The 23,896-nt window shown below is 41.8% G+C and overlaps 1 protein-coding gene and 1 pseudogene across 1 annotated transcript in view; one reads left to right on the forward strand and one right to left on the reverse strand.

Annotated features, from left to right (window-relative positions):
• Positions 1-2,234: 2,234 nt before the first annotated feature.
• Positions 2,235-23,896, reverse strand: part of THNSL2 (threonine synthase like 2) — a 64,089-nt gene continuing 42,427 nt past the window's right edge. The window contains exons 7-8 of the mRNA XM_053920523.2: positions 10,327-10,373; positions 2,235-2,340 (exon numbers count right to left, since the gene is read on the reverse strand). Coding sequence (XP_053776498.1) covers positions 10,329-10,373 — 45 coding nt within the window. The 3' untranslated portion in view covers positions 2,235-2,340; positions 10,327-10,328. The remainder of the gene's footprint in view (positions 2,341-10,326; positions 10,374-23,896) is intronic.
• Positions 18,671-21,021, forward strand: LOC112297624 (RING finger protein 11 pseudogene; annotated as a pseudogene).

Genomic DNA, 23,896 nt, shown 5'->3' on the forward strand with positions numbered 1-23,896 from the left:
TCTAGGGGAGAATCCATTTCTTTGCTCTTTCCTTCATCTAGAGGTCATTCACATTCCTTGGCTACTTTCAATAATGCCAAGCCAAGTCCTTCTCACTCTACCATCGCTCTGGTTCTCTCTTCCAAGTCCCTCTTCTACTTTTAAAGACCTTTGTGATTACATTGGGCCAACTTAGATAATCCAGGAAAATCTCCTAATATTAAAATAAGATGATTTTCAAACTTAATTCTGCTTTGCTCTCTAATCTAACATAATTTACTAATTCTGTGGATTAGAACACAAGCATCTTTAGGGTACATTTTCTGTCCACTGAAGGTTGATAGAAGTAAACCTGGACAAAAGTGAGGGCATCATTGTAGAAAACTGGTCAGTCCCTGCATTTCATTCTAGTTATTGGGCCGGTTCCTGGGAGATGGTATGATGTAGCTTTGGTGCCAGGTAAATCTGGATTCGAAGCCTGGCCTTAATAAATAATGATTGGTAACGTAGATGCTCTGAGTTATTATCTTATCTGTATGGTGGTAATGATAAAACTTAAAGCACACACTTTTAGCAAGGGTTCAATAAGACATCATGTGTAAAAATGCCTAGCACATTCTATGTGTTTAATTTCCTTTTACTGTCATCAATTTTACAATGTGTAGGAGCTCTTGTCTTCTTCTTAACATTGATTTACTTAGTGAATATATGTGGAATAGGAACCATGTGTTGAGTGCTCCATAGGCACTGAGAAAGAGTCAGCACCTGGATTTGTCCTATCTGTCCTTCAAAACCACAGCAGGAATAGAGCCAGATCATAAGTCAGGCAAGGGGCAACAGCAAAGAAATTAGAAGATGGTGAGGTCTATGCTTATCCCAAGATCCACATGTGTCATCCTTTACTAGGAAGTGTCTAAGTGAGTGTCTTATCACAGAGCAAGGCAGCAGAAATAGGAGAGGGTAGGAATTAAGAGCATGGGGTTTAAAATCAGATCTGGATTTTTTAAATATAAAATTTTTATTATGAAAATTTTAAATATTATGAAAGAAGAGAATATAAAACTGTGTTGTCTAATTTAGTAGCCACTAGTCACATGTGGCTATTAAGCATTTGGAATATGACTAGTTTAAATTGAGCTATGCTTTAAATGTAAAAAACCCACCAATTTCAGAGACTTAGTGTAAATAAAATATCTGATTAATAATTTTATATTAATTATCTGGGGTATGTTGGGTTAAATAAATTGTATTATTTAACCTTTTATTCCTTTCTAATAGGGCTAGAAAAAATTAAAGTACATGTATGGCTCACATACAGTGTAGGGAAAAAGTAGGTTTACAGCCCTGGCTGCTGTGGCTCAGTGGATTAAGCCCCAGCCTGAGAATCAAAATGTTTCTGGTTTGATTCTCTGTCAAGGCACATGCCTGGGTTTTGGGCCAGGTGCCCAGTTGGGGGCATGCAAGAAGCAACTGATCAATGTTTCTCTCACATATTGATGTTTCTCTCCCTCTCTTTCTCGTCCCTTCCCTGCTCTCTAAAAATAAGTGAAAATAAAATCTTTTTAAAAATTAGGTTTACAGTTGTTAATATGGAAAAATAATACAATAATTAATAAATAATAATACAAGAATAAACTGTGTACTCATAACTGTAAATCTACTTTTGCCCAACCCTGTATTTCTGAGTCAAGCTGATATATAATAGTGAATCCCAACCTTGAATGAATAACTTAGCTTTAAAAATTACCAGCTTCTGAGCTCATACATTTCATTTATATCACTACCAGTCATTTATATCACTCCACCCCAACTGAATTATTTTACAATAAATTCCAGATAGCATATTAATTCGTATGTAAATATTTCAGCACTTACCTCTAAAAAGACTAAGTTTAAAAACATTGTCTCATTATTATACTTAAGAAAAACTAATGAATTCAATTATAAATTTAAAAATTGGGGGGAAAAACACACTTTTTTGACATTAACAAATAAAGATTTCTGGTTCCAGACAAGATAGAATAGACACATTTCTTCCTACCCCTCCCTCTAAACACAGCTAAAAATTTTGGACATAATACATAAGATAAATATAAGAAGACACTGAAAAGTAGAGAAAAGAGAAGTGGGTAGGAACCTTAAGACTTGAGGAATGACATGACTATGAATTCCAAGATTTTCTTCTATTATATTTATTATGGCTTCACTCAATTTGGAAACAACAGAAGTTGCATATAAAATAATCTCCAAGACAATGCATTTATCTCATTTTGGCAGCCTCCCTGTATTTGTTTCTGTGCATTAGGTAGAGCTGCTTTGACTCCCCATCTTAGTAGTATGGTCTATTGTAGAAAAGTACACCTGTAAAGAAATAGGGCCCAAATGAAAGAACAGAAAAAAAACTCCAGAAAAGAGCTAAATGAGATTGAGATAAGCAATCTATTAGATGCAGAGTTCAAAACATTGGTTATAAAGATGCTCAAGGAGCACATTGGGGACATCAATAGTATAAAAAAGACCCAGGAAGAAATAAAGGTTACATTAACTGAAATAAAGGAAAAGCTACAGAAAACCAACAGTGAAGCGAATGAATCTGAGAACCAGATCAACAATTTGGAACGTAAGGGAAAAAAAAATCAAGCAGAACAGAAAGAGGAAAAAAGAATTAAAAAATAAAAATAGGATAGGCTAAGGAACATCTGGGACAACTTCAAATATAACAACATCTGAATCATAGGGGTGCCAGAAGGAGAAGCAGAAGAGCAAGAAATTCAAAACTAATTTGAAAAAATAATGAAAGAAAATTTCCCTAATTTGGTGAAGGAAATAGACATACAAGTCCAGGAAGCACAGAGAAACCCAAACAAGTTTGACCCAAAGAGGATCACACCAAGACACACCATAATTAAAATACCAAAGGTTAAAGATAAGGAGAGAATCTTAAAAGCAACAAGAGAAAGCAGTTCGTTATCTACAGGGGAGTTCCCATAAGACTGTCAGCTGATTTCTCAAAAGAAACTTTGCAGGGTAGAAGGGACTGGCAACAAGTATTCAAAGTGATGAAAAGCAAGGACTTACAACCTAGATTACTCTATCCAGCAAGGCTGTCATTTAGATTGGAAGGGCAGATAAAGTGTTTCCCAGACAAGGTAAAAGTAGAGGAGTTCATTATCACCAAACCATTAATATATGAAATGTTAAAGGGAATTAGTTAAGAAAAAGAAGATCAAAACTATGAATATTAAAATGGCAATAAATTCACAACTATCAACAGCTGAATCTAAAGATCAAACTAAGCAAACAAGCAAAACAGGAACAGAATCATAGATATGGAGATCATTTGGAGGGTTATCAGTTGGGAAGGGGAAGAGGGAGAATGAGGGAAAAGTTACAGGGATTAAGAAGTACAAATTGGTAGGTACAGAATAGACAGGAGGATGTTAAGCACACTATAGCCAAAGAACTTATATGTATCACCTATGGACATTAACTAAGGGGTGAGGATTGATGGAGGGAATGGGAGTTACCAGGTGGATGGGAGCAAAGGGGGAAAAATTGGACAACTGTAATAGCATAATCAATAAAAATTATTTTTAAAAAACCCAAAAATCTGTAGCCAAAGATTAGAAAAGTGTCAGCCTAGCAGACCAAAGTCTTTTTGAAAATACTCTACTCTAACCAAGCATTGTGGGAAAAAGCAAGGTACCTGTCACTAACTAAGGTCAAGTGCAAGTCTAGGCTTTCATTCCTGCCCAGAGGTAATAAGGTTCCTCTTCTATCAGCCTTCCTCCATGTGCAGTGTCAGCAAAGACTAAATGGGAAGTCTAGATTTCTGTATTACCTGGAAGTATTGAGGTGACACCCACCCTTTCCCCTGCTGGTACTGTGTCAGCTGAGACCTGCTGCTAGAATAGAATTTCTAAATAATATCCAGAGTCTCATAACATAACATCCAATATGTCTGGTATACACTAGAAAACACCTCTTATACCAAGAATCAGGAATATCTCAACTCAAATGAAAAAAAAAATAACCAAAAGACACCAACACAGAGATGGCATAGATTTTATAATAATCTTTCAAAGATTTTGAAGAGCTCTAACAACCATATACAGCACTCTTTAAGTAAATGAAAAAGTAGGAAGCCTCAGCAAAGAATTAAAAGATAAAAGAAGAACCAGATGGAAATTTTAGAATTGAAAAATATAATAACTAAAAGAAAAATTCACTAGATTAACACAATCTAAAATGACAATGACAGAGGGGGAAAAAGTTAGTAATCTTGAAGACAATTCAAAATAAATTACCCAGTGTGAATAACAGAGACAAAATAGACTAAAAAAGAACAGATTATCAAGAATGTGGAGCTCCAGTGGGTCAATCGGTTAGTGCACGGTACTTATATAAGAATGTGTGGGACAATAACATTTATGTCATTTGGAGTCCCACAAGGAGAAGGGAAAGTGTGGGGATAAAAAATATTCTATGAAGTAATTGCTAAAATTGTCCCAAATGTGGCAAAAGACATAAACAGGTTCAAGAAACTAAATCCCAAATAGAATAAACCCAAAGAAACCTGTGTCAAGACATATCATAGTCAAATTTCGGAAAAATAAAGGCAAAATAAAATTTTGAAAGTGACAAGGGAGAAATAACACCTTACCTATAAAGGAGAAAAAAATCAAGGATAGCAGATTACTCACCCAAAAACATGGAAACCAGAAGGAAATAGCGCAGCATTTTTCAAGTGCTGAAAGAACTGTCAACCCAGAATTTGTCACCTGCTTATCTGCCCTATGAGAATGGCTGAAGGAAGCTCTCTAAACAAAAAAAGAAATTATAAAAGACGGGATCTTAGAACCTCAAGAAAGAAGAAAGAATATGGAAAATATAAAATGTGAGTAAACACAATAGGCTTTCCTTCTCCTCTTGAGTTTTCTAAATTGTTTGTACAGAGTATGTGCAGTAAATATTTAAGATAATTATAAGTGTAGGAAAGTAAAGAGACCTAAATGAAGGTAAGACTTCTAGATTTCACACAAAACAATAAAATGTTTATGGTAGTATTATGTGATGTTATATATGTATGCGTAATAACTAGAGAAAAGTTTTTAAAAGCTATATAAAGATACACCCCCATAACACTCTTGATATGTCAAAATGAAACTCTAAAAAATGGTCTGTAATCCACAGGGAGGCAGGATAAAGGAAACAGAAGAATGGAAAACAGAGGAACTAGACAAAAAATCAAATTAAAATGACAGACCTAAGCCCTAACATATCAATAATTACATCAAATGTAAATGGTCTGAACACACTAGTTAAAAGACAGAGATTAGCCCAATGGATAAAATAGTATGACCCAACTATATGCTGTCTACAAGAAACTCACTTCAAATACGATATAGATAGGTTGAGTGTGAGAAGACACAAAAAGTACCAAGCAAACATTAATCTAAAGAAAGCAGGAGTGGCTATATTCATACAGATAAAGTGGTCTTTGGAATAAATAAAATTACAGAGACAAAGGGGAATATAACATACTAATTAAAGGGACAATCCACCAAGAAGAAGTAACAATCTTAAATGTGTATGCTTTGAACAGTGCTTCAACACATATGAGGTGAGAACCAAGATGGCGGCGTAGGTAGACACACTGCACCTCCTCGCACAACCAGAACTGACAGAAAATCGAACAGCAAGGAAGTCCGACACCAAGGAGATAAAAAAATAAACATTCATCTAGACCGGTAGGAGGGACGGAGATGGGCAGCCGGGGCGGAGAGGACTCGCATTGCAGTGGCGGGACCGAGACTGGCGGAGTGTGGGACTAACGGGGCAGGCAGTCTGACCACTAGCAGACCCTGCAGCCCTACATTCATGCACCGATAAACCGAGAGGGCCGGACTCAGAGTGGCGGAGAACAGGGCAGGCAGTGTGGAGGGTAGCACCATGAGGCCCCACATTCGTGCAAGATAAACCAGGACAAACAGCGGGGAGTGAAGCAAACTGCACAACCCAGGGCTCCAGCGAGGCAAAATCCTCAAACCACTGAGTGAAAACACCCGAGGGGGTTGGGGCGGCAGCAGGAGAGACTCCCAGCCTCACAGGAGAGGTTGTTGGAGAGACCCACAGGAGCCTAGAGCATGCACAAGCCCACCCACTCGGGAACCAGCACCAGAGGGGCCCAATTTGATTGTGGGTAGCAGAGGGAGTGACTAAAATCCGGCAGAGTGTGGAGCGGGCGCCATTACTTCCTCTTGGCCCCTCCCCCACGTACAGCGTCAGAGCACAGCAACCAGCCTTACCCCGCCCCGGGAACACCTAAAGCTCTGCCCCTTTAAGTAACAGAAGCACCAAGACAAAAAAAAAAAAAAAAGGCCCAAATGACAGAACACTTCAAAGCTCCAGAAAAAATACAACTAAGCAGCGAAGAGATAGCCAACCTATCGGATGCACAATTCAAAACACTGGTTATCAAGATGCTCACAGAATTGGTTGAATTTGGTCAAAAACTGGATGAAAAAATGAAGGCTATGCTAAGAGAGACAAAGGAAAATGTACAGGGAACCAATAGTGAGGTGAAGGAAACTGGGACTCAAATCAACGGTGTGGACCAGAAGGAAGAAAGAAACATCCAACCAGAAAAGAATGAAGAAACAAGAATTCGGAAAAATGAGGAGAGGCTTAGGAACCTCCAGGACATCTTGAAATGTTCCAACATCCGAATTATAGGGGTGCCAGAAGGAGAAGAGGAAGAACAAAAAATTGAAAACTTACTTGAACAAATAATGAAGGAGAACTTCCCTAATCTGGCAAAGGAAATAGACTTCCAGGAAGTCCAGGAAGCTCAGAGAGTCCCAAAGAAGCTGGACCCAAGAAGGAACACACCAAGGCACATCATAGTTACATTACCCAAGATGAAACAGAAGGAAAGAATCTTAGAAGCAGCAAGAGAAAAGGACACAGTTACCTACAAAGGCATTCCCATAAGACTGTCCGCTGATTTCTCAAAAGAGACCTTACAGGCAAGAAGGAGCTGGCAAGAAGTATTCCAAGTCATGAAAGGCAAGGACCTACATCCAAGATTGCTCTATACAGTAAAGCTATCATTTAGAATGGAAGGGCAGATAAAGTGCTTCTCAGATAAGGTCAAGTTAAAGGAGTTCATCATCACCAAGCCTTTACTATATGAAATGTTGAAGGGACTTATGTAAGAAGAAGAAGATAAAAAAATATGAACAGTAAGAATGACAGGAAACTCACAGTTATTAACAACCACACCTATAACAAAAACAAAAGCAAACAACTAGAACAGGAACGGAATCACAGAAGTGGAGATCACAAGGAGGGTTATCAACAGGGGAGTAGGAGGGGGAGGGGGGGAAGGTACAGAGAATAAGTAGCATAAATGATAGGTGGAAAATAGACAGGGGGAGGGTAAGAATAGTGTAGGAAATGTAGAAGCCAAAGAACTTATAAGTATGACCCATGAACATGAACTATAGGGGGGGAACGTGGGGGGGAGGGGGTGGGCAGGATGGAGTGGAGTGGGGGGGGATGGGACAACTGTAATACCATAATCAATAAATATATTTTAAAAAAACACATATGAGGCAAAAACTGGTAGAACGAAAAAGAGGAATAGATAAACCCATAATCATAGTTGAGACATTAGCACTTCTTTCTCAACTGGTAGAACTCCTGAACAAAAAACATCAGTCCACAAGATTTAGTTGACATTTACAGACTAATTCATCAAGATGAATTCTGTGGTTCTAGATTTTAGGGAACACCATTCTTTCTGAGCTTGGAACCTTGCATAATAGAAGTCCATAAATAAAAAGTATACAAGAAGGCAAACATTTTGGTAATTGCTAATTTTTTTAAAGATTGTATTTATTTATTTTTAGACAGAGGATAAAGGAGGAAGAAAGAGAGGGAGAGAAACATCAGTGTGTGGTTGCAGCTCACCTGCCCCCTACTGGAGGCCTAGCCTATAACCCAGGCACGAGCCCTGACTGGGAATTAAACCAGCGACACTTTGGCTCGCAGGCCAACACTCAATCCACTGAGCCACACCAGCCAGGGCATGGTAACTGCTAATCTTTAATGATTGGTTGAGAACCTGAGAACCTTGGTCCTGTGCCTTGGTACTGAAACTCTGGATGGATGCACAAGTAACTTTAAAAAAGAATAGAGCTCAGAAGTCAGTCTGGCTGCCCATGATTAATGCCAAGTGTACTAAAGGTGTACTAAAGTAAACCTGAGGCTAAGCCCTTGATAGAGTCAACAGTCAAGTTCATAGAGTTACATCAGCAATGTAAGAGACCAGATAGAGAATCTGACATCAATACTAGCACCAAACTCAGTTCTAGCACATAGTAGGTACTCAATAAACATTTGTAGAAATAATGAATAAATGGTTTCAGCTTAACTATCTATTGTGTTTTCACCTTTCTGAACTTTCTTATGTGTAAATGGAGTGAGAACTTGGGTACAATCATCTCTCTAGCGTCTTCTAGCTCTCACAGTCTCTAACAGTGCCTCACATCACAAAGCACTTTCACACAGATATCACTCTTAGTGTCACTGAATCTAGACCAAAAGAGTGGGTTGAACCCATTTTAAAGATGAGAACACTTAGTGCCTAACCCAGTGCCTGGCATATACATAATAATTGTTGTTATGATTTGTTCTTCTCAAAAATCCTAGTAATGCAGCAAAAAATGTTATTTTTACTATTTCCCAGATGTGCAGAATGAGAGGAGTATTACAATTTTCTCACCAATTACAACAGCCGTCATTTTGTAAATCAACATTTTCCCAGACCACTTATTGTAAGTTTTGGAGTGGCTATTGAAATGGCCAAGATGCTGACATCCATCTTTTCAGGCAAAGAATAACTTAACTACATGTCCAAATTTGTCTTCCAAGCCCTTCATTGTCGTCATCTTGTAAGTGCTCTATTTTAGCTTGGCAATCTCTTTTTCTTTTCTAAAACAGTTATGAAATCAGTAAACTACAGTTACAGAATCAGAAACTCAAAAGCATGTAAATATAAATTGTCAAAACTGAAGCATAAAAGAAAAAAAACAATGCATGAGAAAGAAACCTCAAAATTTTCCACAAATCTTGTACAAAACTGAATGCTCCCTATTTGTTTTTGCACCATCATATGTCCCACCTCAGTAGCACAGGCTTTGAAGAGGGAGAGATACTTCCCGGCAATTATCCTGCACCTCTTCTCCAGTGGTAAGACCTCAGTCACATGGTCATTCACCATTTCTGAGGACAGCTAGCTTATTAGAAGTGACATGTAATATGGGCAAACAGAATCACAGATGCAGGCTCACATCTGTGCCTAGTAGAACCTCAGACAAGATAGCATATTTGCACTGATTAAGTTTCCTCCCCTGTAAATCAACGTAATTCCACCCACTTCACCTGCCTCCCACTCCCCACCCTCAGTGCTTTGCTTCTTACCTTGGTTTTTGCAGGGGCTTCCTAATAGTTCTCCCTGTCTCTTGGATGGCATGGGCTGCTCTACTGCATCCTCTCTAGCTAAGCTTACCTCCTCTTATTGGTTGAATGGTGTCTTCCGAAAAGATATGTTGTACCCCCAGTACCTGTGAATGTGACCTTATTTGGAAACAGGGTCTTTGCAGAGATAATCAAGTTAAGATGAGGTCACTAGGATGGGCCCTAATCCACCAGTGTATTTATAACAAGAGGAAGATGCCATGTGAAGATAAGAGACACAGGGAGAAGGCTATGTGACCACAGAAGCAGAAATAAAAAGAATGCAGCTGCGAGCCACAGACCAGCAAGGTTTGCCAGCAGCCACGAGAAACTGGAAGAAGCCAAGAAGGGCTCTACTCAAAGTCTCAGAAGGAGCAGGTCCCTGCTGACACCTTGATTTCAGGCTTCTAGCCTCCCTAACTGGGAGAAAATGCAGTCCTCTTGTTTTAAGCAACTCAAGTTTGTGTTATTTTGCTATAGTATAGTAGCCCTAGGAAACTAACACACCTCCTTCACAATGGGGCACACAACTCCCACCTGGGTGCTGTCCTCTGCACCACCTGGCCCAGTGTGCCCAGGTCACCGATGTCTGCCTCCTCCAGCACTCACCTGTCTCCTCCACTGGCCAAGGGGTACTTCCACAGGGCACACAGCAGAGCTTCACTGAAAGTGGGGACATGCCCTCCTTTTTCTGTCATTCATTTATTCATTCATCCAGTCATTCACTCATTCACTCAAAAACTAGGTTTTGAGTACCTGTTATTGGGCAAACATTGTTCTAGGCCCAAAGAATGCATCATCAAACAAGACAAACAACATCCTCACCTTCAGGGAGCTTGTGTTCCAGGAGGTTCTGGGAGATAAACTAAAGCCTGTAAAGACATTAAGCAAGTAAATAAAATCATTTTAGATGATGATAAGTAAATGGAGGGGAATAATGGTCAGCAGAAGAACCAGTCCTGGAGAATGGGCAGAATGAGGAAAAGACTTAGGTACCCTTACAATAGGTGGCCACCCAAGGAGTCTGAAAGGCAGCAAGAATGGCTGAGACCTGAATAAAAGACAGAGTCAGCCGTGTCCCAGTGTGTAATACCTGACCTTTTCATGAAAGTTTACACTGCCTGAGATTTGGAATAGTGTCACTTTATTTCCAGCATCTGTGATGTATTTGAATTGCCACTGACCTCCACATTGAACAGGTGCCAGACAAAACCATGTTTTGTTGAAGAAACATCTGAATGGGACATGTTACAAGAAAAATATTGGAAACCACAGAAAGAGCCTGGTACAATACTGGTGTTCCATTAATGTTTCCCTGCTCCCTATGTCCTATCATTGGCATAACAGGTGAACTTGGAGCCCATTGGCCCCATACAACTTGTCCATCACCTCACCAAGGAGGCCCTTTTTACCAAGAGGCTGCCAACCAACATGACTCCTTTCTGCAACTCACATACACAGTACAGATCAAAGACTTCTGCCCCTGACAACACAAGCATTTAATGTTGATGATAAATGGTCATGTTGATAACAAAACGTTAGAATTTTAAAAAACTCCCTCATATACCACATCCTTAATTTTTTCCAGATCCCTTTAATTCGGGAAGCATCATCGCTGCCACTTATATATACAAAATTCCAATCTCATATAGTTGAAGGGTTTCCCAAATATCCCCCCAAAGTAAGTGGAGGGCTCCTGCTCCAAGTCCCAGCTCCTCCCGCTGTACCACAGGCTGACTTAACGAGGCTGAGGAAGGAATGGGAAATGTCTCTTAGTGCAAAGCTGTGTGACCAGAGGCTCTTGGGGTCCAACACTCAGTTGGTCCTCAGTAAATATTGCCATTATTGTTGTTGAAAACTTTAAAAGCAGAAAAGTTTATTGCCTGCTAGAAAGTTATCACCAAATTCAGGATCAGAAACCCTGAGGGCAAGATTCCTCCAAAGCTGGTTAGGTGGCCTCATGCACATCAGGGAAATTGTTGTTCTGATTACCCCTTTGTTTATAAAACAAAGTAACGAACAAATGAAAACAAAACAAAAGGAAAAACAGGAATGATTTTTGTTCCTTTCCTCCGACATAGAGTGACCAGTGAGGAGGGACTGAGGCTGGAAGGTAGTGTTCAGGGGTAGTGTAGAGGGGATGCTGCTGTGTACCTGGAGACTCACCCAGTGTCTGACTAAAGATCATGTCTATCCAGAGAGAGAAGAAGAGACAGACAGAGATGTCCCCGAGATGAAAGGCAGAGAAGGGGCTGGTCTCAATCCCTGTGGCAATGGCAGTGTCCTCCAGGATGTATGTGCTCTAGTCAGTGACCCATACGCTGCTGTGCCTCCCTCGGCCAGGCTGTCACAGGCCGGGGATTAAGGAAAGGACCTGAGAGTAGCTCCTCTCACTATTGTCCCTGGATCCCTGGCCAGCATTTTGCTTCCCACCCCAACCTTGGGCCCTGCTGGTCAAGAGGTCTTAGTCCCCAAGTGGGAACACTACCACATGGAGCACAGCAGGGTTCCACTGAACTGGAAGTTGGCACTGCCACCTGGCACCCGTGGCTCCTCTCTCCAGTGAATCGCCAGGCAAAGGGGTCACTGTACTGTTTGGAGTGATTGATCCTGCCTCTCAGGAGAAATTGGGCTGCAAGCACACGGTGGAGGTCAGGATGAATATGTCTGGGACACAGGGGCTTCCTGGGGGTATCTCAGCACTCCCGCATGCTATGATAAAATTCAGTGGAAAGCTACAACAGCCCAATTCAACCAGGTTTGCTAATGGCTGAGTCTCTTCAGGAAGAAAGGTTCAGGTCAACCACCAGGCAAGGAACCTGGGCCAGCCAAGGTGCGTGCTGAGGACACATGGAATATGCGGTGGGCTGTTGCAGAAGAGAATTATAAATAGCTGTCACAAGACCAATTTCAGAAACAATAAATATAATATTTGTATTTCTCCCTTTTTGGGATATGAACATGTTTGTGCATATATTAACTAATTTTTGTACCCCTTTCCTATTCTCCTACCATCTATCATAAGATGCATTAACAGTAACAAACCTTATATCTCAGTGTTTAATTTATAGGATATCAAAGAGGGCATATAGATGAGCTAGAAGAAAGAACATCATCTAATGATGGAAAAGGGATCCTGTGTCCTCCTCTGGACAAACAACTTAACATGTGACCAGTTGTGTGTGGAATAGCTGTGTTGTGATAGATGAAAGTGTGGCTCTGCTATTGCTTCATGTTAAGTGCACTTTAAAGAGATGTATGTAAGTGCTAAATTGACAAGAGGTGGACTACAGTGACTTTGTAATATGTCAACTTGGCTAGGATAAGTATGTTTCCCCAAATTCCCTTTCCTACGTTTTTGATGAGGGTAGATCACAAGAAAGATTTTGGATGAGTTTTGAAGGGCTGGAATGAAGCAGCAGTTATGATGTGTGTGAATGGCAAAGGCACCAGACATTGTTACAACTCACACATGTGGTCACTTCTCTGCTCACTTGGTGTGGGCCTGCAGCCTGAGCTGCAGCTGCTCCACCTCCCTCCCTCTGTCTCTGGCTTCTCCAGCTCTAGAACAGGTCTTGCTCAGCTTCATGACAAAGGACACTGGCTTCTCTGGCAGGACATGCACATTGTAGTTGTGGGAGTCAAGAAGGGCTTCTTGTGGACTAAAATGTGTACCCCCCCCAAATCACTAATTCATATATGTTTGGAGATAGGGTCTTTAAATTAAGATTAGATGAGGTCACAAGACTGGGGCCATAATCCACTATTACTGATGTCCTTAAAAGATGAAGAAGAGACAAGCAGGGATACATGTGCACAGAGGTGAGATTATGTGAGGACATAGCCAGGGGAGAGTAGCAATCTTCAAGCTAAGGAGAGGCCTCAAGAGAAACCAGAACTACCAACACTTTAATCTTAGACTTTTAGCCTCCAGAGCTATTGAGAAGATAAATTTCTGTTGTTAAGTCATCCAGTCTGTGCTATCTTGTTAGGTCAGCCCTAGCAAACTATACAGGGCCTGACCTGGCTTCCAGCTTTGCATGTGGCACTCAGCCTGTCCTAGGTGTGGCCCACTTTGCATCCATCCTCTTTTCCAAGAGGATGCCCTGTGGACTTCAGGTTCCAGCATCAGAGAAGACAAGCCTTCCAGAGACTGCTGAAGCAACTCTCACAATTTCATTTCATCAACCCCTGTAGCAAATCTTGGGGTTCTACATCTCCAACTGAGGCCTGACTGATCCAAGAGGGCAGGATCTTGCATTAGCCTATGGGGTGGCCCCTGTAGGACTGAAACTCTGAGCTGTGTTAAAGGACATGCATTGCCTAAGTATGTGGGCATGTTGACAACATGCCCCATGCATGTCTCTCAGAATTTGGGCAGAAGACAGCAAGTGTGTACCCTCCACCAGCCATCAGGAGAGAGGGCACATGGCATAGGTGAAGTTAGTAATGGAAGCAGGCAAACACACAGTCCACTGAGCAGATGCTGGCTCCCTCCCCACCTGGCCAGCTGCCAGTCCTGTGCTTTATCAACCATGCAGCTCCAGCACCTGTGAATCAGATGGTCTGGCCCTGCTAGGTGGAGAGAGGTCCCAGAAGCCTGCTGTTTTCTCCCACATGACAAAGCCAGGAGCTGCCAGCTGTCAGGGTTAAGGGTGCTCCTTTGGATCACTAAACGTTTAAACTATAGGCAGTTTCCCTCCTCCTCAAGCTATTTTCTCTGCTGCCTCTCTGGGATTGGGGCAGTTGCTGGAAGGCAGGCCTTTTAATCAGGCTAATGCTGCTTTTAGGATTAATTTTTAAAGAACACAGTCAGCTCCAGGGTCTTAAGCATCCAGGCCCAGCAGTCCAGAGGCCTGGTGGAGAAGCAGAAATCAAAGAGAAACTACTATGTGCCAGACACAGGCTAACTGTTATTAATCAAGTTCCTACTATGCACCGGGGGTTTACGGTTATAATCTCAGCTACTCTATGAAGTAGGTTTTAGCATCTGCGTTTTTTAGAGAATTCTTAGAGGCTTGGAGAAGGAAGGTAAATTAAGGAAGGTCATACAATTTTTTAACAGAAAAATCAAAACCCAGTTTGTCTGACTTCAAAATCCCTTCTTATCTCACTCCCTGAGGCTGTTGCTTGTTTAAATCCACCAGATGGGGCTGAGCTGTGGGTGGGGGCAGAAATACGACACAGTGCAGCGGTTCTCAAAGTATGGTCCAATTGGCAGCCTCAGCATCACCTGGGACCTTGTTAGAAATGCAGATTGTCAGACCTGCCTCACAATTCCTGAATCAGACACTCTGGAAATGAGACCCAGGCATTCCCACATTAGAGTCCTACGGTTGGTTCTGAGGTATGCTCAGGTTTGAGAACCAGTAATCCAAAGGGCTATGACTCTCTTGGTCTGATCTTGGGTTTCCTGGTTATGCATGTGGAGGCTCCCATCTTGAAGGGCCAAGCGTATGCCCTATAGCAGGACATTGAACAAGGTGTCATGACCCATTTCATTCACCAGGCACATCTCCATCCCTAGCTATTCACAAGAATGATGCATATCATTGCCCTCTTTTTTTCCTGACATTTTCCGACAATCACTGGGTTCATATCCTGACTCCACCACTTCCTACCTGTATGACATCAGCCATGTCCACCCCTTGTGTGAGCCTTATGATCTTTACCTGTAAAATGAGATGACTGTGCCTCCACCTTGTAGGTTTGAGTGCCATGAGCTCAGTGCTGTGCCTGTGACAGCTGGTGGCTGTTATTGTGTGGCTGGTCAGGGCTCTAAGAGGAGAATGAACAAGCTGAGCCTCTCCAGCTGCCTGAGATCTGAAGCAGAACCATGGGAGGAACAGTGTCCTGCAGTGGGCTCTGCTCAAGGCCCTGCTTGTGCCTCGTTTAGCTTTGTGATACTGGATTCAGTATTTGCCTTTTTGGGGCCATAGTTTCCTAGAAAAAGAAGGGGCCCAATGTGTTCAACCTCTACCCTCTTGGTTCAGTGACTCCTGGGCTCTCTGCTGGGAGGTGCTGCATTGGCTATCTGGGTGCCGGTACAAACAGATGGTTCCAGGGCTGGATGACATCACAGAGAGACGACACCAAATGCCCTTACCTACTGGAACATTTCAGATATACAGGTTGATTAAAATGCAAGTTTCCCAACTGAAGAGGTGTGCTTGGCCCTGGATCAGTTGGCTCTCCCTGCCCAGCAGTTTTGCTCCTGAGGCTCCTCGAGAAGGCAGCTGAATGCAGGAAGCCCTTGATCATGTCTTCCTGGACAGATCCATTTCAGGGTGAGGGGCTGCCTCACACTTAGCAGTTCTGGGACCCGGGAAAGGCAGTGATGCTAACGCTAAATGTGCAGGTGGGTTTCTCTAGGCCTCACATGTTGTTTCCTGACATATTCAATCACAGAAAGAAAACCTCCCCTTTATGTACTTAGGGAGTGCTTCCAGTCTCATTTGCTCCTCAAAGCTGCTCTGAGAGCACAGTGTCATTGTTTCTGTCTTCCAGAAGTTGGTACAGCTAGAAAGCAGTGGGACTGGGATGTGAGCTCCGTCCCACCCCATCTTCTAACTACAAGTGCAGTAGGTTTTACTTCAGAGCCAGAGTTCCTAAAAAGGCAGGTCATGAGGTCATTGGGCCCTCACAAGGGGCCTCCTTGAGGGGTCAGCACTCTGCTTCAGGAGGGAGGCTGCAAGTGCAGAGGGCCTGGGTTCCAATCTTGTCTGTGCAGCTTTCCAGCTGTGTGTCCTTTGACTAGTCAATCAACTTCTCCAAATTAGGTATTGTTCTTTGAGCTTGTAACCACATATGTTGAAAATGGAGTCCTAGCTTTTTTATAGGAAGAAGAAGCTCTGATTGGCTCAGATTTGATAAATAAAAGTGAGTGGAGCTACATTATTTCATAATAAATGTAGTTTATTTGGTGGTAGGCAGAACCTTTGAGGAACAAAGCCACAATGTGGGGGATAAATAACAAAAGAACTCCAAGTGCACAGGTTCCAGCCAGAGACCTCAGCCACGTTTGGCTGGAGACTGATGACCTCTCAGATAAGAAGTGGGTCCACCCAAGTATGCTGGAGCTAAGTTTTCCTGCAGGAAACCTCTCTGTGTGATCCCTACAGGGGTTTATCTGCCTGTCCTTGAAGGCTTCCGGTGATGAAAGCTCCCCTCTTAGGATAAACTCTTGCAGGCTGAATGAGTGATTATAATTAAACTTTTCTGTAGAATACATCAGAACCAGCCTCAGCCTCTGAGTATAAGTCTAAACCAAGAGTCCTCTGGATATTTGTAGACAAGCTCTGGAGTCTTTGCCAACAAAATCTCACGTTTGTTTGGAGTCCAAAGCTCTGGTCCCTCTAACCTACCACCTTACTCTCAGAATATTCTGGGATAGTTTAAAAATTAAAGTTAATTCATATAGGTGATTTCATAACCTCTCCCAAGCTTATGCATCTGAGGGCTAATGATGTAGCCATCCATTCCCCGCTCTGGGTAGGTCTTCATTTCCTTGAAAGCACTCTTGCATTTGTTATTTCAATTATCTCCACAGTAATAGACAAATGGGGACCCGTATCTTCATTTCATGGATAGGGAAACTAAGGCTCAGAGAGGTCAACTGACATCTCCAAGAGTGAGTGTTGGGCAGTGTCATTATACTGGGGGTACCTAAATCCATGGTTAGTACCCCTTCTACTACAGCTCATTATCAGAACTAATCTACTGATAAGTTACAAAACAATCTACTTCTAAGAACGTATCCTACAGGAATATTCATAAAAGAATGTACACATTTGTGTTTTGTGCATAAGAGTGACCACTATAACATTGTTGGCAAATGATTGTGTGTAATCTGATTGTCCATCAGTGGAGAATTGGTTAAAAATTGTGAACAGCCAGTAATGGAATTCTACACAGCTTTCAAAATAGAGTAGATGACTTCATGTGTACTCACAAGAGTAATATGGATGCATTTGGTTGAGCCATGTAGCATTGAGTGGGGAGAAAAGCATTTTATAAGTGGATACATTGTTCCATTTTTACTTCAGAAATATGTATGTTTAGATGTCATAAAAGCTTGAAAGGATCCACACCAGCTGTCAACCATGGTTATGTTTTGTGGGTGGGGAAGGGGAAGGTAAGTGCTTATTGAGGAAAGGGGAGGTTTACTCTTTGTATTTCTCTAATGTTTTTTCTTTTTTAAAAAATGAATGCAGAAAACTTAAAAGGATAACAGAAGTCTTTTACTCATTATATTACAGATTTTTGTTTTGTAATAAAGATACATTTTTTAAAAGATTTTATTTATTTAATTTTTAGAGAAGGGAAGGGAGGGAGAAAGAGAGGGAGAGAAACATTAATGTGTGGATGCCTCTCACACACCCCCTACTGAGGACCTGGCTTGCATCTCAGGCACATGCCCTAGACTGGGAATCAAACTGGTGACTCTGATGCTCAGGCCACCACTCAACCACTAAGCACACCAACCAGGGTGTAAAGTTACATTTTTATTTGAAAATATATATATTCCCCAAACCATTGCTACAAAATGGTTTTATCTGATTTCAAAGTAAGAAAATTTTAGAGTTCCAGTCAAGTGTATCATTGGGGTATCTATCTCATCCTCAGGGACAGCAGTTTATAGTTTACAGAGAAGACTCTCTTATATCCATAAATAATCTTATTACATGGCAGGTGGGAACGCATTAGGCTTGATGGTTAAAGGGGCTCGGGATGAACTCTTTCTAATAGGTGTTTGAATTTTAAGGACAGGACAAAAAACACAGTTATTGAGGATCTAAAATATCAATAATAATAAATGATATAAAGTAACAAAACTATTATTATGGGCATTGTGTAATATGAAACTCCCTGAGGCTGCCTCAGCTAGTGCACAAAACAAGCCCATCTTGTGTACTTTCATATCCCCAGAATTTAATGCAGTATCTGGTGCATATTATATGCTCAGTGAACATTTTTGGTAAATATCTGTTGAAGGAATGAATGTAAACTATTTAGATTCTAACTAACATTTATCATAAGGATGGTTTGCCCTAGTGATGCTACTTCAGGACTTTTAAAATGAAGGACACAATTTTCCAAAAATTAACTTTCACGATTTCCCTTATTTATCAAAAAATCCTGGCAGAGAAGTCCTCCTGATTCTGCTTGCATGGGGCAGATCCTCCTTCTCTTCTATGGCTGGAGGGTGAATGACCAGAGCTTTGAGGACAGCCTGGAAGGGGAAGCCCATGGGCAGTCATTGTTGAGTGGTGAACCTAGCCACCCACCCAACAAACACAGCTTGGCCCCATGACAACTCTTTCCCCAAATCTCATGATGATGTTTACTAATTTGAAGACTAAGAGAGGTTTTGAACCTTTCCTTTAAATATATCTACTGCATCTTAATTTTATTGTCCTACATTTCACAATCACATAATTCTTTGAATCTAGATGTTCCTATCTAGATGAGCTTCTAGGTAGACGCCAGAGCTCCCCACCTCTTGCCCTCTTAATTTCTCTAGGCTCTACTTTCTGAGGTGGTGAGACTGTCTAATCCAGGATAGGGTGGGGAGGGGTTTCTTTGAGATCAGGGGATGACCACTGCATAATAGGTGAGGGGAGCTGTGGTATATCCTGCATAATCCTTACTCCAGCCTAAGACTTAAGTAATGGATCACAGGGGTCTTCAAGTCTCAGGGGAGTTCCACCCAAATCACAGGGCTTTGACCTTGTAGCAGTTCAGATCCAAGCAGCCAGTGTGCCTCTGGGCCACAGTCCCCTGGGGCCCTAAGCATATCTAGGGAATTCACATTGTTCCAGTCCTGCCCACATAGTAACACCCTTAGAACTGAGTTTTTAATAATCCATTTCAATGGGATTGTCTTCAGGAATCTCTTCTTAGTATCTGATGAACATAATCTTTAGTGAAGAATCTTCATCTATCTGGTCCTCCAACAACACCCAGTACTGCCATAGCCTCACCTCACTTCTCTGCTTTGCCCATGAGGAGCTGTGTACAAATCCTGTCTGTGTGAAAAGAATTCCACTAAACTCTCTATATTTGAGGAAATTTGAAAATCAATTTCCTAGTTCTTGTGAAGACTAATAAACACAACCCACATTTAAACTAGAGTTGGGAGGGCCTGTAAGGAGAGATCTTATGCCCTACCCCTCATTGTCAATTACCCCAAACAGGAAGAGACATGCTTTCATCTCCAACAGGAGGCTGTTTTTCTACACTACTACCCCAGCAGGAAGGAGGAGCATGTTCTCCTTGTCTGGCAAAGACTGAGACTGTGGCAACTTAGCCTATGAGAAGCCACTACACTTCCAATTCTTCATTTCCTCCAATGAACTCTGTTTATAACAGCCTCTCTGAACTCTCTTTTTCCTTGATAAAAGATTGTTCCTCTCCTTTGTTCTCTGGACTTGTGCGTGGTTCTCCATGTCCCCATTAGACCATGTCCCAAATTATAATTCTTCATTGTTTCTTATTCAACCTACTTTTTTAGAGAAATATCTGACTATTTGTTTAAGGTCAACATTATCTATTGCTGCAAAATAATAATAAATAGTATACAAACTTAGCAATTAATAAAACAATTAATTGTTATCTCACAGTTTTTGTCAGTGAGGAGTTTGAGCGTGGTTTAGGTGGGCTGTCTCCTTGGGGGTCTCTCACTGGGCTACAAGCAAAGTGTCAGCCAAGGCTGAGGCTCTTAGGCTCTAGTGAGGGGAGGCCCTTTTTCAAGCTCAGGTGGTGGTTCATAGCATTCAGTTCCTTGCAGGTTGTCCAACTGAGGGCCGAGGTTTCTTTCTGGTATTGTCCAGAGCCCACCCCCATTTTCTTGTTACATGGACCTCACTGTAGGGCATAACAAAGCAACTAGTTTTGTTAAAGTTGTAAAGGGAGAGAATCTGCTAATACGAGGAAAGTGAAAATCCTATGAAAAATAATCATGGGAGTGACAGCCTTTGCTGTTTCTGTTGGTTCAAAGTAAGTCACAAGAAGAAGACTGTCAGTACACAGATGGCCCACCCCAGCCCCAGAAGATGGGGAACAGCCTCAGACCCTCACTTTGGATGACATATCCCTGCTTCACAAGTCCCAGTCCCACTACCGGGCTAGTTTTGGCAAGGGGATGGTGCCCAATGAGGAGCTGCAGCCGCCATATCCAGAGCAAGTTCCACTTCTGGTCTGTGATTCAATACCTACACAGAATCACCTAACAACTCAGCTGACTGAAGAGGAACAAATGAGGATAGCTTACAGAATGGGCCTGTACAGCATCTGCCTAGAGGAGTTTGTGACCCTGGATGAGATGGATCAGAAGAAAAGATCCAGAGTATATGCTCTGCATGGTAGATTTTTCTATGGGGACACATTTTGATCTTGGCATACATGTACACACAATCTGCCACCTGCGTTGTCTAAGTGAGTGGTTGATGAGATCCTTCCCTGGCCCCTCCTGCGAAGCCAGCTGATGCAGCACTGTTTCCTTCCTACCAGACTGACTGAGCCAGGGTCTTTCATCTGACTTCAAGTGAACCATCCTTTTTGATGGTTTGGACCTTTTTTCACTGACCACAAAGAGCCAGGGATGAGGAATTAAGATCATGCACAAAAGTTTCCTAAAAATTCCTGAATGGCTGCAGACCTGATAGTTTAAAAACTTAGGACAAATAGTAAGATGGTGAACTCCATCTGGAGAATCCCAAAGAAGGTGAACCCGAAGAGGACCACAACAAGACACACCGTAATTAAAATGCCAAAGGTTAAAGATAAGGAGAGAATCTTAAAGGCAGCAAGAGAAAAGCAGATAGTTACCTACAAAGGAGTTCCCATAAAATTGTCAGATGATGTCTTAAAAGAAACTTTGTAGGCTAGAAGGGACTGGCAAGAAGTATTCAAAGTGATGAAAAGCAAGGACCTACAACCTAGATTACTCTGATTGCCACTGAGTAGGAATAGGGGGTGGGGGCCTGGTGCATGGTGGGTTGGGGGAAGAAGGCAGCAAGTTCTCCTGGAGTCCATGTAAAGTCCAGTGCAGTATCTCTGAAGAAAGTATCTGAGGATTCTTCCTCTGTATTAATCTATACATGCTGAGCCTCTGGCTTTGAAGCTGCAGAAAATGTTTGATGCTGTCTATTCTCCAGGGATGCCCATTTGACTGCAAGTGGCAACAAGGCTGCTAGCATTCAATTCTTGTTCAAGTGTTTGTGAATAAAAAAAATAAGCCATTAATCAGTAAAGTTATACCCAGGGGCTTTAAATAGAGTTTGTCTCTAGACTTATCTTCCAAAGTGTTAATGACATCATGCTTCCCCCTGCTTGGTATCCTTGGACTTTAATCCAAACTCCTCCCTGTATCTCCCAGGCCCTTCCTGATCTGGCCCTGCCTGCTTCTTCGACCACTTCTACCCCTGTTTCCTTTTGCTGCAGCCTCCTTGGCCTCACAACATGTGTGGACCTCACAAGAATTAAGCTGAGTGAAAAGAGCTAATTTCCAAAATTTATCTACTGTTTGATTTCATTTATGTTACATTCTTGAAATATCAAAACTGTAGGGAGACATTACAAATTAGTGGTTGTCAGGTGTTGGGGATTGACTAGGGGGAGGGAGGAGAGGGAGTGAATCTCTAACGGGGCAGCAGGAAGGAGCCCTGTGGTAATGGGGCAGTTCTGGATTTTGATTGTAGATATGGTTACACAAAGCTACATGTGTGATAAAATATGACAGGACTATATACACACATACACAAATGAGTGCATGTAAAATTTGTTAAGTCTGAACAAGTTCTATGGGCTATGCCAAGGTCAGTGTCCTGGTTTTGATGGTGTACTGCAGTTATGCAAGATGTTCACACTGAGGGAGGCTAAGTGAAGGGCCACAGATCTCCCTACACATTTTGTTTTTCCATCTTCCTCTGGATCAACAGTTGTTTCAAAATAAAAATTAAGAAACCATTCTGCATCATTAGAAAAAAAAGACAAGTGAAAATATTTTAATATTAAATCTATTTCTATAGACTATATTATTATTGCCATGTGATATTAAAGCACATTGAATTCAACTAAAAGCCTTTTCCAAAAATAATTGTGCAACACGTTTTGCCTCTAACACTAATAAAGAATTCTTTTGCCTTATTTTAAGATTGGTATTTCTCTCTGAATAATATTCAGCATGGAGACTGCTTCACAGCTTGGATGACTGTGAAAGATCACACAGAACTTTCACAGGCATCATTTCATTGGAAATTATTATACTGAGCTATTGCTTTGGTATCTCCCTTTTATGAGTAAGAAACTGGGGTTTGGATATAAAAAGTATGTACCTTAACTAACAGGTAGAACATGAGTGATTTAAGACCCAGGTCTCTAACTCCAATTTTTCCTCTTCCCCCTTTCCACCAATGACATTCACTTGAGTAACTTTTTAGAAATCCTAGCTTTATATAAATTTATGCTGATATTTAGACTTTGAAGCTTGTACCCATTCTCTCCTCTTGAGGGGCTATGGCCTCTCAGCCCCAACCAACTCCAAGCGGCTAATTAACACTGCTTTTAATAAACTCAAGGTGGACTAAAAGAGAAAAAAGACTGTTGGTTGTTGCTCATTTACAGATGTTTTTCTTGTAAAACCACATCAAAGCAGGGAAGCCCACCGAGGACTTGGCCAGAAACCAAAGCTCACTGGCCAATCTGAGAAGCAGCAAGTCCCATCAGGCAGAAAAACATTTAGCTTTCCGGGCCCAGGTTCCTCACCTAGAGTTGATGGAGGTGGAGTGGCCCCCCAAATAGCAAGGCTCTCCCTGAGCCCCTGGTTGGCTGAGGGAGCCCCCATGTGAGGAGCCCCACCCTGCACAGGCCTAACTGGGATGGGAGCTGAGCCTCTGAACAAACCCCACAGATGGTCCTCACAGTGCCTACTGAGTGCCTACCAAAGTGCAGGGCACATGATAAATGTGAGATTGGAGAGCAATCCCATCACATTCAGGTACTGAAGAATGAAAACATGTTTTCATCTTCCTGAAAGGCATTACCAAACATATGCTGATTTGGGGGGAAGAGAAGTCAGAGGAGTCATTCTCTTAGATACTCTGAGTGTGTTCTGCAGGGCATTGCAGGGAAAACACAATAAAAATTCCGTGGGCCCCACTTTCTCCTCCCCGTAATGCTCTCCAGGAGATTCCAGCATTCAGAGCACACAGAGAAACATCTAAGATCTCCCAGAAGGCATCTAGGTTAGATTTGAAGGAAACACAGGAGTTACAAGACACAGGTATAAGAGAGGGTGGGGGTACTGCTGTGCTGGGGAGGACATTCCAGCAAGAGGCACCAAAGAGAAAAGGAGTTGCATGTGCTACCATGTCTCCAGATATAAACATGCTCA

Source organism: Desmodus rotundus, chromosome 3 (genome assembly GCF_022682495.2).
Source record: "Desmodus rotundus isolate HL8 chromosome 3, HLdesRot8A.1, whole genome shotgun sequence".
Classification (NCBI taxonomy): Eukaryota; Metazoa; Chordata; class Mammalia; order Chiroptera; family Phyllostomidae; genus Desmodus; species Desmodus rotundus.